This window comes from Scyliorhinus canicula, chromosome 5, assembly GCF_902713615.1.
Source record: "Scyliorhinus canicula chromosome 5, sScyCan1.1, whole genome shotgun sequence".
NCBI classification, from domain to species: Eukaryota; Metazoa; Chordata; class Chondrichthyes; order Carcharhiniformes; family Scyliorhinidae; genus Scyliorhinus; species Scyliorhinus canicula.
Genome location: NC_052150.1, coordinates 133,621,635 through 133,634,119, shown reverse-complemented (window position 1 = coordinate 133,634,119; position 12,485 = coordinate 133,621,635). Strand labels below are relative to the sequence as shown.

General features: G+C 47.5%; 1 protein-coding gene across 1 annotated transcript in view; it reads right to left on the bottom strand.

Moving 5' to 3' along the window:
* Positions 1-12,485, bottom strand: part of LOC119965683 (ATP-binding cassette sub-family A member 13-like) — a 398,370-nt gene that overhangs the window by 24,521 nt on the left and 361,364 nt on the right. Inside the window, exon 53 of the mRNA XM_038796446.1 lies at positions 2,854-3,046. Within this exon, the coding sequence (XP_038652374.1) occupies positions 2,854-3,046 (193 nt within the window). The remainder of the gene's footprint in view (positions 1-2,853; positions 3,047-12,485) is intronic.

The following is a 12,485-nucleotide window of genomic DNA, read 5'->3' as shown; positions in this document are numbered from 1 at the left end:
GTGATCTGATCAAAGTATTTAAGGGCGGCACAGTGGAACAGTGGTAACACTGCTGCCTCACAGCACCAGGGACCCGGGTTCAATTCCAGCCTTGGGTCACTGTCTGTGTGGAGTTTGCACGTTCCCCCGTGTCCGCATGGGTTTCCTCCAGGTGTTCCGGTTTCCTCTCAGAGTTCAAAGATGTGCAGGTTAGGTAGATTGACCATGTTACGGGGATAGGGCGGGGGAGTGGACCTAGATAGGGTGCTCTTTCAGAGGGTCAGTGCAGACTCGATGGGTCGAATGGTCTCCTTCTCCATTGTAGAGATTCTATGAGATATTAACTGGCAAAGACAGAGTTGATAAAGATAAACTAGTTCCACTGGCTGGAGATTCTAAAACTAGGGGCCATAGTCTGAAAATTAGGACTAGACCGTTCAAGAGAGATGTTAGGAAGCACTCTTCACTCAAAGGAAAGCAGAGATTTGGAACTCTCTCCCACTGGGTCAGTTGTCTGAGATTGATCGATTTTTGATAAGTAAATGTATTAAGGAGGCCCATATGGAGTCGGCCACAGATCAGCCATGATCTCATTAAATGGCGGGACAGGATCGAGGGGCTGAGTGGCCTACTTCTGTTCCTATATACCAGATGAATACATGATCGGAGAAATTGTGTAGATGGGAGAGATTCAGATTCCTGGGACATTGGGACCGGTTCTAGGGAAGATGGGACCAGTACAACAGGATGGGTTGCATCTGGGTAGTACCGGGACCAATGTCGTCAGGGGCCGGGGGGGGGGGGGGGGGGGGGGGGGCGTTGTTAATGCTGTCGAGGAGGGTTTAAGCTAGAATGGCAGGGGTATGAGAACCTGAACAGGGAGACAGAGGAGGGAGAAAAATGGGACGAAACAAAAGACAGAAATGTAAGACGCAAAAGTGGAAAGCAGAAAAAACAAGGGTGAAAAACAAATGGGGCTGGAATGCAAAGTAAAGCGAAGATGACTAACAAGATTTAGAAGTCAAAGGAACTGAACATCATTATTTAGAAAGGACAGACAAAAATGGAAAGGAGGTGGGGTAGCATTGTGAGTAAAGGGGGAAATCGATGCAGTAGTGAGGAAGGATATTGGCTCGGAAAATCATGATGTAGAATCTGTATGCACCTCACTGGGATGGCTCCCTGACACCCATTGTCTGGGTGAAGATAAAAAACATCAAGCGACAGAAAATATTGTTGGAAGTTGTCTATAGGACCCCGGACAGTAGTTGAGATATAGGGAAGGTAATTACACAATAAATCAGAGATGCATGCAATAAGGGTACTTTAATTTACATACAGATTGGACAAACCAAACTAGCAATGGTATAGTGGAGGAGTTGTTCCTGAAGTATGTACATGATGATTTTTTTTTTAGACTAATACATTGACAAACCAGCCAGAGGACAGGCAATTTTAGACTGAATACTGTGCACTGAGAAGGGATAAATTAATAATCTTTGTTGGGCAGCACGGCGGCGCAGTGGGTTAGCCCTGCTGCCTCACGGCGCTGAGGTCCCAGGTCCCAGTGTTAATAAAATTTAAATAATGAACATAGAAATATAGACAATAGGTTTAGGAGTAGGCCATTCAGCCATTTGAGCCCTGCACCACCATTCAATATGATCATGGCTGATCATGCAAATTCAGTATCCCGCTTTCTCTCCATACCCCTTGATCCTTTTAGCTGCAAGGACCACATCCAGCTCCCTCTTGAATATATCCAACGAACTGGCCCCAACAACTTTCTATGGTAGAGAATTCCACAAGTTCACAACTCTCTGAGAGAATAGGTTTTTCCTCATCTCAGTCCTGAATGGCTTACCCCTTATTCTTAGGCTGTGATCCCAAGTTCTGAATGTACCCAACATCGGGAACATTCTTCCCGCATCTAGCCTGTCCAGTCCCATCAGGATTTTATATGTTTCCATGAGATCCCCTCTCATTCTTCTAAACTCTAATGAGTACAAGCCCAGTTGATCCAGTCTTTCTTCATATGTCAGTCCTGCCGTCCTGGGAATTAGTCTGGTGAACCTTCGCTGGACACCCTCAACAGCAAGAATGTCCTAGCTCAAACTAGGAGACCAAAACTATCTCTGAGTGAATTAGCCTGGTGAACCTTCGCTGGACACCCTCAACAGCAAGAATGTCCTAGCTCAAACTAGGAGACCAAAACTGTACACAGTACAGACACCATGGGCCTGTATAACTTCAGCAAGCCATCCCTACTCCTAAACTCAAATCCTCGCGCTATGAAGGCCAGCAAGCCATTAGCTTTCTTTACTGCCTGCTGTACCAGCATGCCAACCTTCAGCGACTGTTCCACCATGACACCCAGGTCTCATTGCACTTCCCCTTTTTGTAAATTGCCACCATTCAGACAATAATCTGCCTTCTTGTTTTGACCATGATAGTGGATAACCTCACATTTACCCACATTATATAGCATTTGCTAAGTATTTGCCCACTCAGCCAGCCTGTCAAAGTCTCCCTGCAGCCTCTTTGCATCCTCCTCACAGCACACACTGACAGTATTGGGAGCCACTCACTATGATAGCAAGCACAGAGGCTGCCATATATGAGACTGCCTCTCGGTGAATAGGGCAACTGGTCTGGTTCCTGAAAAATGCAGGTTTGGGACCCCCCATTTGGCCTAATGCTAGAGTCCTGAAAACAGCAGTAAAAATACCTTCACATTGACTCTGCTTATCTCCCCATAGATGAACCTGCTGAATATTTCCAACATTTTCTGTTATTTTAAAATTGAAGTAACTTGTCGCTGCTTAGCAATGTTACTGGAACTAAATATTTAAATAAAATTTGTGTATACTGTACCTCTCCAGTAGGTACCCCTACAGTGACTCCATTTACAGCATTAACTTTTTTGTTCATCTTCTGGTAACATTTCTTTAGGTTGTGTATCTGTAAAATATCAGTGTTTGCTCCTCCATTCAGAACCCGTACACGTTCCTCTTTCACATCTTCATCCTCATCATCATTGGCTGTATCATGCAGGGAATTCTTGTAGCTGAAAAATTTAATAAAATGTCAAAACATCTTCCTAAATTTGGCATGGAAAAACTAATGTAAATGTAATTAGTCTTCCTTTACTTAAAATAGCATTGATTGCAAATTTTACACCCTTATTCAAAAATAGGTTTGAGGACAAGCCCCACAATTACAGGCCAGTTGGTTTAACCTCGGTGGTTCAGAAAAGATAATTTGAGACAAAATGAACAGACCCTCAGGGAAGTGCAGATTAATTAAGGAAGTCCAGCAAGGATTTGTTAACAGCAAATCATGGTAAACTAACTTGCTTGAGGTTTTTGGTGAGGTAACAGGCAGAGATGAGTTGATGTGATGTACATCACGGGCAGCACGGTAGCATGTTGGTTAGCATAAATGCTTCACAGCTCCAGGGTCCCAGGTTCGATTCCCGGCTGGGTCACTGTCTGTGCGGAGTCTGCACGTCCTCCCCATGTGTGCGTGGGTTTCCTCCGGGTGCTCCGGTTTCCTCCCACAGTCCAAAGATGTGCGGGTTATGTGGATTGGCCATGCTAAATTGCCCGTAGTGTCCTAATAAAGTATTAAGGGGGGGTTATTGGGTTACGGGTATAGGGTGGTTACGTGGGTTTGAGTAGGGTGATCATGGCTCGGCACAACATCGAGGGCCGAAGGGCCTGTTCTGTGCTGTACTGTTCTATCTATGTACATGGGCTTCCAAAAGGGACTTGATAATTGGCCACACCACAGAATTGTGTGCACAAGTAGAGCTAATGGAATAAGAGAAACAGAAGCAACATGGACACAATTGGCTGCGTGACAGGAAACCAACAGTAGCGGTGAATAGTTGTTTTTCGGACTTCCTCAGTTGTCACTGTTGGTTCCCCTGTTTTTTTACTATATATTAATGACCTAGGCTTATCTCTGGGGTGGCACAGTGGTGCATTGGTTAGCACTATTGTTGCCTTGCACCCAGGGTTGATTCCAATCTTGGGTGACTGTGTGGAGTTTGCACTTTCTTCCTGTGTCTGCATGGGTTTCCTCTGGGTGCTCCAGTTTCCTCCCACAGTCCAAAGACTGTTAGGTTAGTTAGATCGGCTATGCTAAATTGTCCCTTAGTTTATGTGCGAGTGTGGTTAAGCTTGATGTGGCACCATGCCCCTCAAGCTAGAAGCTCTTGGCGACAGACCAGTGACCTGTTGTAGGAATAATTAGCTACAGAAACATATAAAAGTCCGACTTATGCACTATCATGGTGCAGAAAAGTTGAGAGCAAGAAGCTTATGTCTATTGGCAAAAATGTCAAAATCTGAGAATTATGGAATTTGGGGGTATTGTCAACTGTAAGGAGAAAATAGTTAAACTTCAAAAAGATGTAGACAGGTTGGTGGAATAGACGGAAAAGTGGCAGATGAAATTTATTGTAGAGAAGTGTGGCAGGGCAAGTTGAGAGCATGTTTGAAAAAAAAAGCATATAGGATCTAAGGCTTTATCAATAGGGCGTAGCGAACAAAAGCAAAGATGTTATGATAAATTTGTGCAAAACACCAATTCTCAACTGGAGTATTGTGTCCCGTTCTGGGCACCATACTTTAGGAAAGATGGGAAAGTTTTAGAGAGAGTGCAGAAAAGATTCACGAGAATAGTTCCGAGGATCAAAGATTTCAGTCATCCAGGTAGAGTTATGAAAATGGGGCTATTCTCCTTGGAGAAGTGAATGTTGAGAGGAGATTTGATGGAGGTATTCAAAATCGTGAGCAATATCGACAGCGAAGATGAGGAGAAACAGTTCCCATTCAAGATCACGAACCAGAGTACACCAATTTAAAGTGTGCAGCAAAGGAAAAACTGGCTTTTATTTTGCAGTGAGGAGGTATAATCTGGCGTACGCTGCCTGAGAGTGTCATGGAGGTAGATTCAAGTGGCTTTCAAAAGCAAATGAGATCATTATCTGAAGAGGAAAAATTTGCAAGATTATGAAAGGCAGGATAGTGGTACAAATTGAATTGCTTTTGTAGAGAGCTGGCACAGACACAATGAACCTAATGGCCTCTTGCTGTGCTGTTACCATTCAATGATTCTATGATGAAAGATTCATAGCCATTTAAAGAATAGTTCGCCACTGTAATTTGAAACTGCAAACAGATGCAAATGTCAAAACGGGGGTGGTATTAACATGTGCACATACAATGAGTAAACTATCGGCATCCTAAATGTTTCAAATGCCTTGCCCGATACAGCTGAATTCTGAAAAGCCCTGAGCTGCCTCCAGATTTGGAGTGATTGCTTGCAAGTTACACAACTCTGCAATTTAGAAAGGTGAAGCTTTGCAGCTGCGGTAGGAGAAAGTAGTCCAAGAGGGTGGATAAAGGATTTAGCCTAGAGGTGAACAGTGCTGTCAACTACTGGAATGTAAGATAATACATTATTGCGGAAAAATCCTCCTAACCAAGTTGTCAATGAACACCATACCTTCGGTCCCACCATTTCACCTTCTTCTGAATGTCCTCTGATAATATTATTGCATGCGTCTTCCTCCACTATTACCAAGGATATGAACATCAACATCTCTACCAAAAAAGTCTCTCTACTTTGCATCAGGAGAGCACTACTTCAGTGTATGTCTCTGAAGCAGGACGCTACCCAACTGAGAAATCATCTGATATTTATACATTAAGAAGCATGCAGGGATTTAGACTGGCAGCGGGTTCCAGGCACCCACTACCCTCTGTGTAAAAAAACTTCCCTCGCACATCTTCTCTAAACTTTGCCCCTCACACCTTAAACCTATATCCCCTTGTAATTGACTCTCACTCACTTGTCAGCAGAGATGCCCCATTGTCACGGATATGGGTCTGGCCTGTTTACCGCGGCGATACTGCATAGGAGGACTGATGTTTGGTTCTTTTTGAGTGGCCCTTGCATGATACGCTTGCCAACCTGAGGACTAATTAAGGCCCCAAGAATAAACGAATAAAGAAAAGTACAGCACAGGAACAGGCCCTTCGGCCCTCCAGGCCTGCGCAGGGCATGCTGCCGGTCTAACCTAAAACCTTCTCTATTCCCATCCTATTCATGTATTTGTCAAGACGCCTCTTAAATGTCACTGTCATCCCTGCTTCCACCACATCCTCCGGCAGCGGGTTCCAGGCACCCACTACCCTCTGTGTAAAAAACTTCCCTCGCACATCTTCTCTAAACTTTGCCCCTCACACCTTAAACCTATATCCCCTAGTAATTGACTCTTCCACCCTGGGAAAAAGCGTTTGACTATCCACTCTGTCCATGCCCCTTATCATTTTGTAGACATCTATCAGGTTGACCCTCAACCTCCGTCGTTCCAGTGAGAACAAACCAGGTTTATCCAAACTCTCCTCATAGCTAATGCCCTCCATCCCAGAGAACATCCTGGAAGACCCACTCCAAAGCCTCCACATCCCTCCGGTAGTATGACGACCAGAATTGAACACTATAATTCAAGTGTGACCTAACTAAGGTTCTATACTACAGCATGACTTGCCAATTTTTAAACTCAACGCCTTGGATGATGAAGGCAAACATGCATATGCCTTCTTGACTACCTTCTCCATCTGCGTTGCCACTTCCAGTGATCTATGGACCTGTACACCTACACCTCTCTGACTGTCAATTCTCTTGAGGGTTCTACCATTCACTGTATATTTCTTACCTACATTAGACCTTCCAAAATGCGTTCCCACACATTTGTCCCACTTAAACTCCATTTGCCATCTCCCTTTCCAAGCCTCCAACTGAGTCTATATCCTGCTGTATCCTCTGACTGTTCTCATCGCTATCCCCAATTCCACCAATATTTTTGTTGTCCACAAACTTACTAATAAGATTGGTTACATCTTCCTCCAAATCATTTATATATATTACAAACAGCAAAAATCCCAGCACTGATTTCTGTGGAACACCACTAGTCACAGCCCTCCATTCAGAAAAACACCCTTCCACCGCTGCCCTCGGTCTTCTATGACTGAGCCAGTTCTGTATCCATCTTGCCAGCTCACCTTTGATCCCGTGTGACTTCACTTTCTGTATCAGTCTGCCATGAGGGACCTCACCAAAGACCTTACTGAAGTCCATGTATACAACATTCACTACCCTACCCTCATTAATCATCTTCATCACTGCCTCGAAAAACTCGATCAAGTTAGTGAGGCATGACCTCCCCTTCACAAAATCATGCTGTGTCTTGCTGATACGTTCATTTATTTCCAAGTGGGAGTAAATCCTGTCTCGAAGAATCCTCTCCAATAATTTCCCTACCACTGACGTAAGGCTCACTGGCCTGTAATTTCCTAGATTATCCTTGCTACCTGTCTTAAAAAACGGAACGTTAGCTCTCCTCCTGTCCTCTGGGACCTTACCTGTAGCCAGTAAGGATACAAAGATGTCTGTCAAGAGCGCAGCAATTTCATACATAGAACATTCAGTGCAGAAGGAGGCCATTCGGCCTATCGAGTCTGCACTGACCCACTTAAGCCCTAACTTCCACCCTAGCCCCGTAACGCAATAACCTCTCCCAACCTTTTTTTTTGGACACTAAGGGCAATATTAGCATGGCCAATCCACCTAACCTGCATGTCTTTGGACTGTGGGAGGAAACCGGAGCACCCTGAGGAAACCCACGCAGACTCGGGGAGACCGTGCAGACTCCGAACAGACAGTGGCCCAGTGGGGAATTGAACCTGGGACCCTGGCGCTCTGAAGCCACAGTGCTAGCCACTTGTGCTAGCATGCTGCCCTAAACAATGCCTGGGGATAGGTGGAATGTGGGGTTGAGGCCACAATTAAATCAGTCATGATCTTATTGAATGGCAACTCCACATTTCCTCCTTGCCTCCCTCAGTATTCTGGGGTAGATCCCATCAGGCCCTGGGGACTTACCTACCTTAACATTTTTCATTAAGGCAGACCAACATCTCCTCCTTTTTGATCTCAATGTGACCAGACTATCTACACACCCTTCCCCAGACTCATCATCCACCAAGTCCTTATCTTTGGTGAATACGGATGAGTACTCAATTAGTACCTCACCCATTTTCTCTGGCTCTATGCATAGATTCCCTCCCCTGACCTTGAGTGGGCTGACCCTTTCCCTCTTGCTCTTTATATATGTATAAATAGCCTTGGGATTTTCCTTAATCCTGTTTTCCAATGACTTTTCCTTGCCCTTTTAGCCTTCCTGATACCTTGCTTAAGTTCCTTCCTACTACCCTTATATTCCTGATGGGCATAGGTTGTTCCCAGCCTTCTAGCCCTTACAAATGCTTAATTTTTCTTTTGGACTCGGCTCACAATATTGCTCGTCATCCAAGATTCCCGAAACTTGCCATATCTATCCTTCTTCATCACAGGAACATGCCGGTCCTGAATTCCTATCAACTGACATTTGAAAGTCTTCCAAATGCCAGATGTTGATTTACCCTCAAACATCTGCCCCCAATCTAGATTTTTCAGTTCCTGCCTAGTATTGTTATAATTAGCAATGCCCATCTCCTACAAGAGAGGATCTAATCACCGCTCCATGACATTCAATGGCATTATAATTGCTGAATCCCCCACAATCAACATCCTGGGAGTTACCATTGATCAGAAACTGAACTGCACTAGTCACATTAATACTGTGACTACCAAGGCAGGACAAAGGCTAGGAATCCTGGGGCGAATATCTCACCTCCTGACCCCTCAAAGCTAGTCCACCATTTACAAGGCACAAGTGAGAAGTGTAATGGAATACTCTCCACTTGCCTGGATGAGTGCAGTTCCAACAACACTCAAGACCATCAAGCTCGACACCATCCAGGACAAAGCAGCCCGCTTGATTGCTCCCACTTCCATAAAGATTCAAACCCTCTACTGCCGAAGAAACAGTAGCAGCCATGTTTACCATCTTGAAGATGCACTGCAGTAACTCATCAAGGTTCCTTAAACAACACGTTCCAAACCCACGACCACTACCATCTAGAAGGACAAGAGCAGCAGATACCTGGAAGTTTCCCTCCAAGTCACTCACCACCCTCACTTGGAAATATATCGCCGCTCCTTCACTGTCGCTGGGGTAACATCCTGGAACACCCTCACTAACAGCACAGTGGGTGTACCTACACCTGAAGGACTGCAGCGGTTCAAGAAGGCAACTCACCAGCACCTGATGGGCAATAAATGCTGGCCTAACCAGCGACGACAAATCCCATAATTAATTAAGAGCAGGAGTAGGCCATTTAGCCCCTCGAGTCTCCTCTGCCTTTCAGTAAGATCGTGGCTGATTTAATTGTGGCCTCAACTCCACATTACACCTATCCCCAGGCATTGGTTACTTGATTGTTATTTACAAATTTATCTACCACTGCCGTAAACATATTCATTGACCCTGCCTTCACCGCTTCCAGGAAATAAAGTTCCAGACTGACGGCCTCCAGGAAAAAAACATTTTCTCATCTCCGTTGGGGAAAATATGGATGGGCAGGCACTCTTTCCCAGGGTGGAGAGCTCAGTCACCAGGTGGGCTAGATTTAAGGTCCGTGGGGCAATGTTTAGAGAAGACGTGCAAAGCAGGTTGTTTACATAGAGGATGGTAAGTGCCTGGAACGCGTTGCCAGGGGAGGTTGGTACATTGATGCACTATCAATTATGACGAGACGAGAGTATAGAATAATCGAAGCTTTATTAAGCAGAGATGTGTAGCTCCCTGCAGCTGCTGCCGAAATGGCTACAGCTCGGAGAGCCCACACATTTATACTCCACCAACTGGGCGGAGCGAGCAGGCAGGGATTTACCCCCGTACCTATAGTACAGGAGCCTTACCGTATTACATCTCATGTATGTGATATATACAAACAGTGGTGACTACCACATTCACCCCCTGTTAAAAAAGAGTCCAGCGGGTGTGGTGGAAAAACTGTAAATGTATGTGAGCAATTTAAAGTGTACATGTTGGGGAAAGTTCACAAATTTAGCCGGTCGGGTGCTTTGATCCTGCGTTGTGAACGCCGCAGTCCCCGTGGCGATGCAGGCGCCGGCTCGGTCACCAGTGACTCTGGGAGCGTGTAGACCTCATCTTCATCTCCGGGTGGGACCAAGGGGAGGACAGATTGTCCTGGAGCGGGGGCTGTGGTGAGGTGCGCTGGAGGGAGGATGGATGGCGCCGGGGCAGATGGAGGGGGGGTGGGGAACCAGCTGGTGCCAGGTCCCTGAGGGAGACTGTGTCTTGGCGGCCGTCGGGGTATGCCACGTAGGCGTACTGCAGGTTTGCATGGAGTAGCTGTACCCTCTCGACCAACAGTTTCGCCTTGTGGAGCTGCACGTGCTCACGGAGGAGAATGGGTCCAGGAGCTGCCAGCCACGTTGGGAATGAAACCCCAGAGGTGGACTTCCTGGGGAAGGCAAGGAGACGTTCATGGGGGGTTGCATTAGTCACAGTTCAAAGTAGCGATCGGATGGAGTGAAGAGCGTCGGGGAGGACCTCCTGCCAGCGGGAGACCAGGAGATTTTTAGACCGTAGGGCCAGCTGGACGGCCTTCCAGACGTCCCGTCCTCCCTCTCCACCTGCCCGTTTCCCCGGGGGTTGTAGCTGGTTGTCCTGCTCGAGGCAATGCCCTTGCTGAGCAGGTACTGACGCAGCTCATCAATGATAAAGGAGGATCCCCGGTCGCTGTGGATGTCAGTGGGGAAACCGAACAGGGCAAAGATGGTGTTGAGTGCTTTGATGACTGTGGCAGACGGCAAAGGGGAATCTGGAGTATTCGTCGACCACGTTAAGGAAGTACGTGTTTCGGTCGGTGGAGGGGAGGGGCCCTTTGAAATCCACACTGAGGCGTTCAAAGAGACGGGAGGCCTTCACCAGGTGCGCTCTGTCTGGCCAAGTGAAAGAACTGGGTGACCCTTGGGTGACAGAGAGCGTCGTGTAGGGCCCGGAGTCAGTCCACTTGTGCGCTGGAACATGTACCTCGGGATACGGCATCGGGGGGGCTCGTTGAGCTTACAAAATCTCGTAATTGTGGGTGTAGAGCTCGATCTACCACTTCAAGATTTTATCATTTTTGATCTTGCCCCGCTGCGTGTTGCTGAACATGAAAGCTACCGACCATTGGTCAGTGAAGAGAGTGAATCTCCTGCCGGCCAGGTAATGCCTCCAATGCCGCACAGCTTCTACATTGGCTAGGGCCTCCTTTTCGACAGAGGAGTGCCGAATTTCGGAGGCATGGAGTGTGCGTGAAAAGAATGCCACGGGTCTGGCTGCCTGGTTGAGGGCGGCGGCCAGAGCGACATCTGATGCATCGCTCTCGACTTTGAAGGGGAGCATTTCGTCGACCGCGTGCATCACGGCCTTGGTGATGTCGGCCTTGATACGGTTGAAGGCCTGGTGAGCCTCGGCCATCAGGGGGAAAACAGTGGAGTGAATGAGTGGGCGGGCCTTGTCCGCATAGTTAGGGACCCACTGGGCGTAGTATGAGAAGAACCCCAGGCATCGCTCGAGGACCTTGGGGCAGTGGGGGAGGGGGAGTTCCATGAGGGGGCGCATGCAATCGGGGTTGGGCCCTAGAACTCCATTTTGCACCACATAGCCAAGGATGGCTAAGCGGTTGATGCTGAACAAGCACTTCTCCTTGTTATACGTAAGGTTCAGGAGTTTGGCGGTGTGGAGGAATTTGGAAAGGTTAGCGTTGTGGTCCTGCTGGTTGTGGCCGCAGATGGTGATGTTATCCAGGTACAGGAAGGTGGCCCGCAGTCCGTACCGGTCAACCATTCGGTCCATCTCCTGATGGAAGACCGAGAGCCCATTAGTGACGCCGAATGGAACCCTAAGGAAGTGGTCAAGGCGGCCGTCCGCTTCGAATGCAGTGTATGGGCGGTCCGCCTTGTGGATGGGGAGCTGGTGGTAGGCAGAGTTCAGGTCCACTGTCGAGAAGACCCGGTACTGTGCAATCTGATTGACCAAATCAGATATGCGTGGGAGGGGGTATGCGTCGAGCTGCGTGTACCGATTGATGGTCTGACTGTAGTCAACGACCATTCTGTGTTTCTCCCCAGCTTTCACAACTACCACTTGGGCTCTCCAGGGGCTGTTGCTGGCCTCGATGATACCTTCCCGCAGTAGCCGCTGGACCTCAGACCTGATGAAGGTCCTGTCCTGGGCACTGTACCGTCTGCTCCTGTGGTGACGGGTGTGGTTTGCAAACAGAGAAGGCGGGACGACCTTCAGGGTCATGTGGCCGCATACAGTAAGGGAAGGTAGGGGCCTGCCGAATTTCAGGGTTAGACTTTGGAGGTTGCACTGGAAGTCCAGGCCGAGTAGCAAGGCAGCGCAGAGGTTGGGGAGGATGTTGAGCCGTAAGTCGATGAACTCTACGCCCTGGATAGTGAGGGTGGCGGTGCAGTACCCCGGATCTCCACGGAGTGGGATCCGGAGGCTAGGGAGATTTGTTGTGTAATGG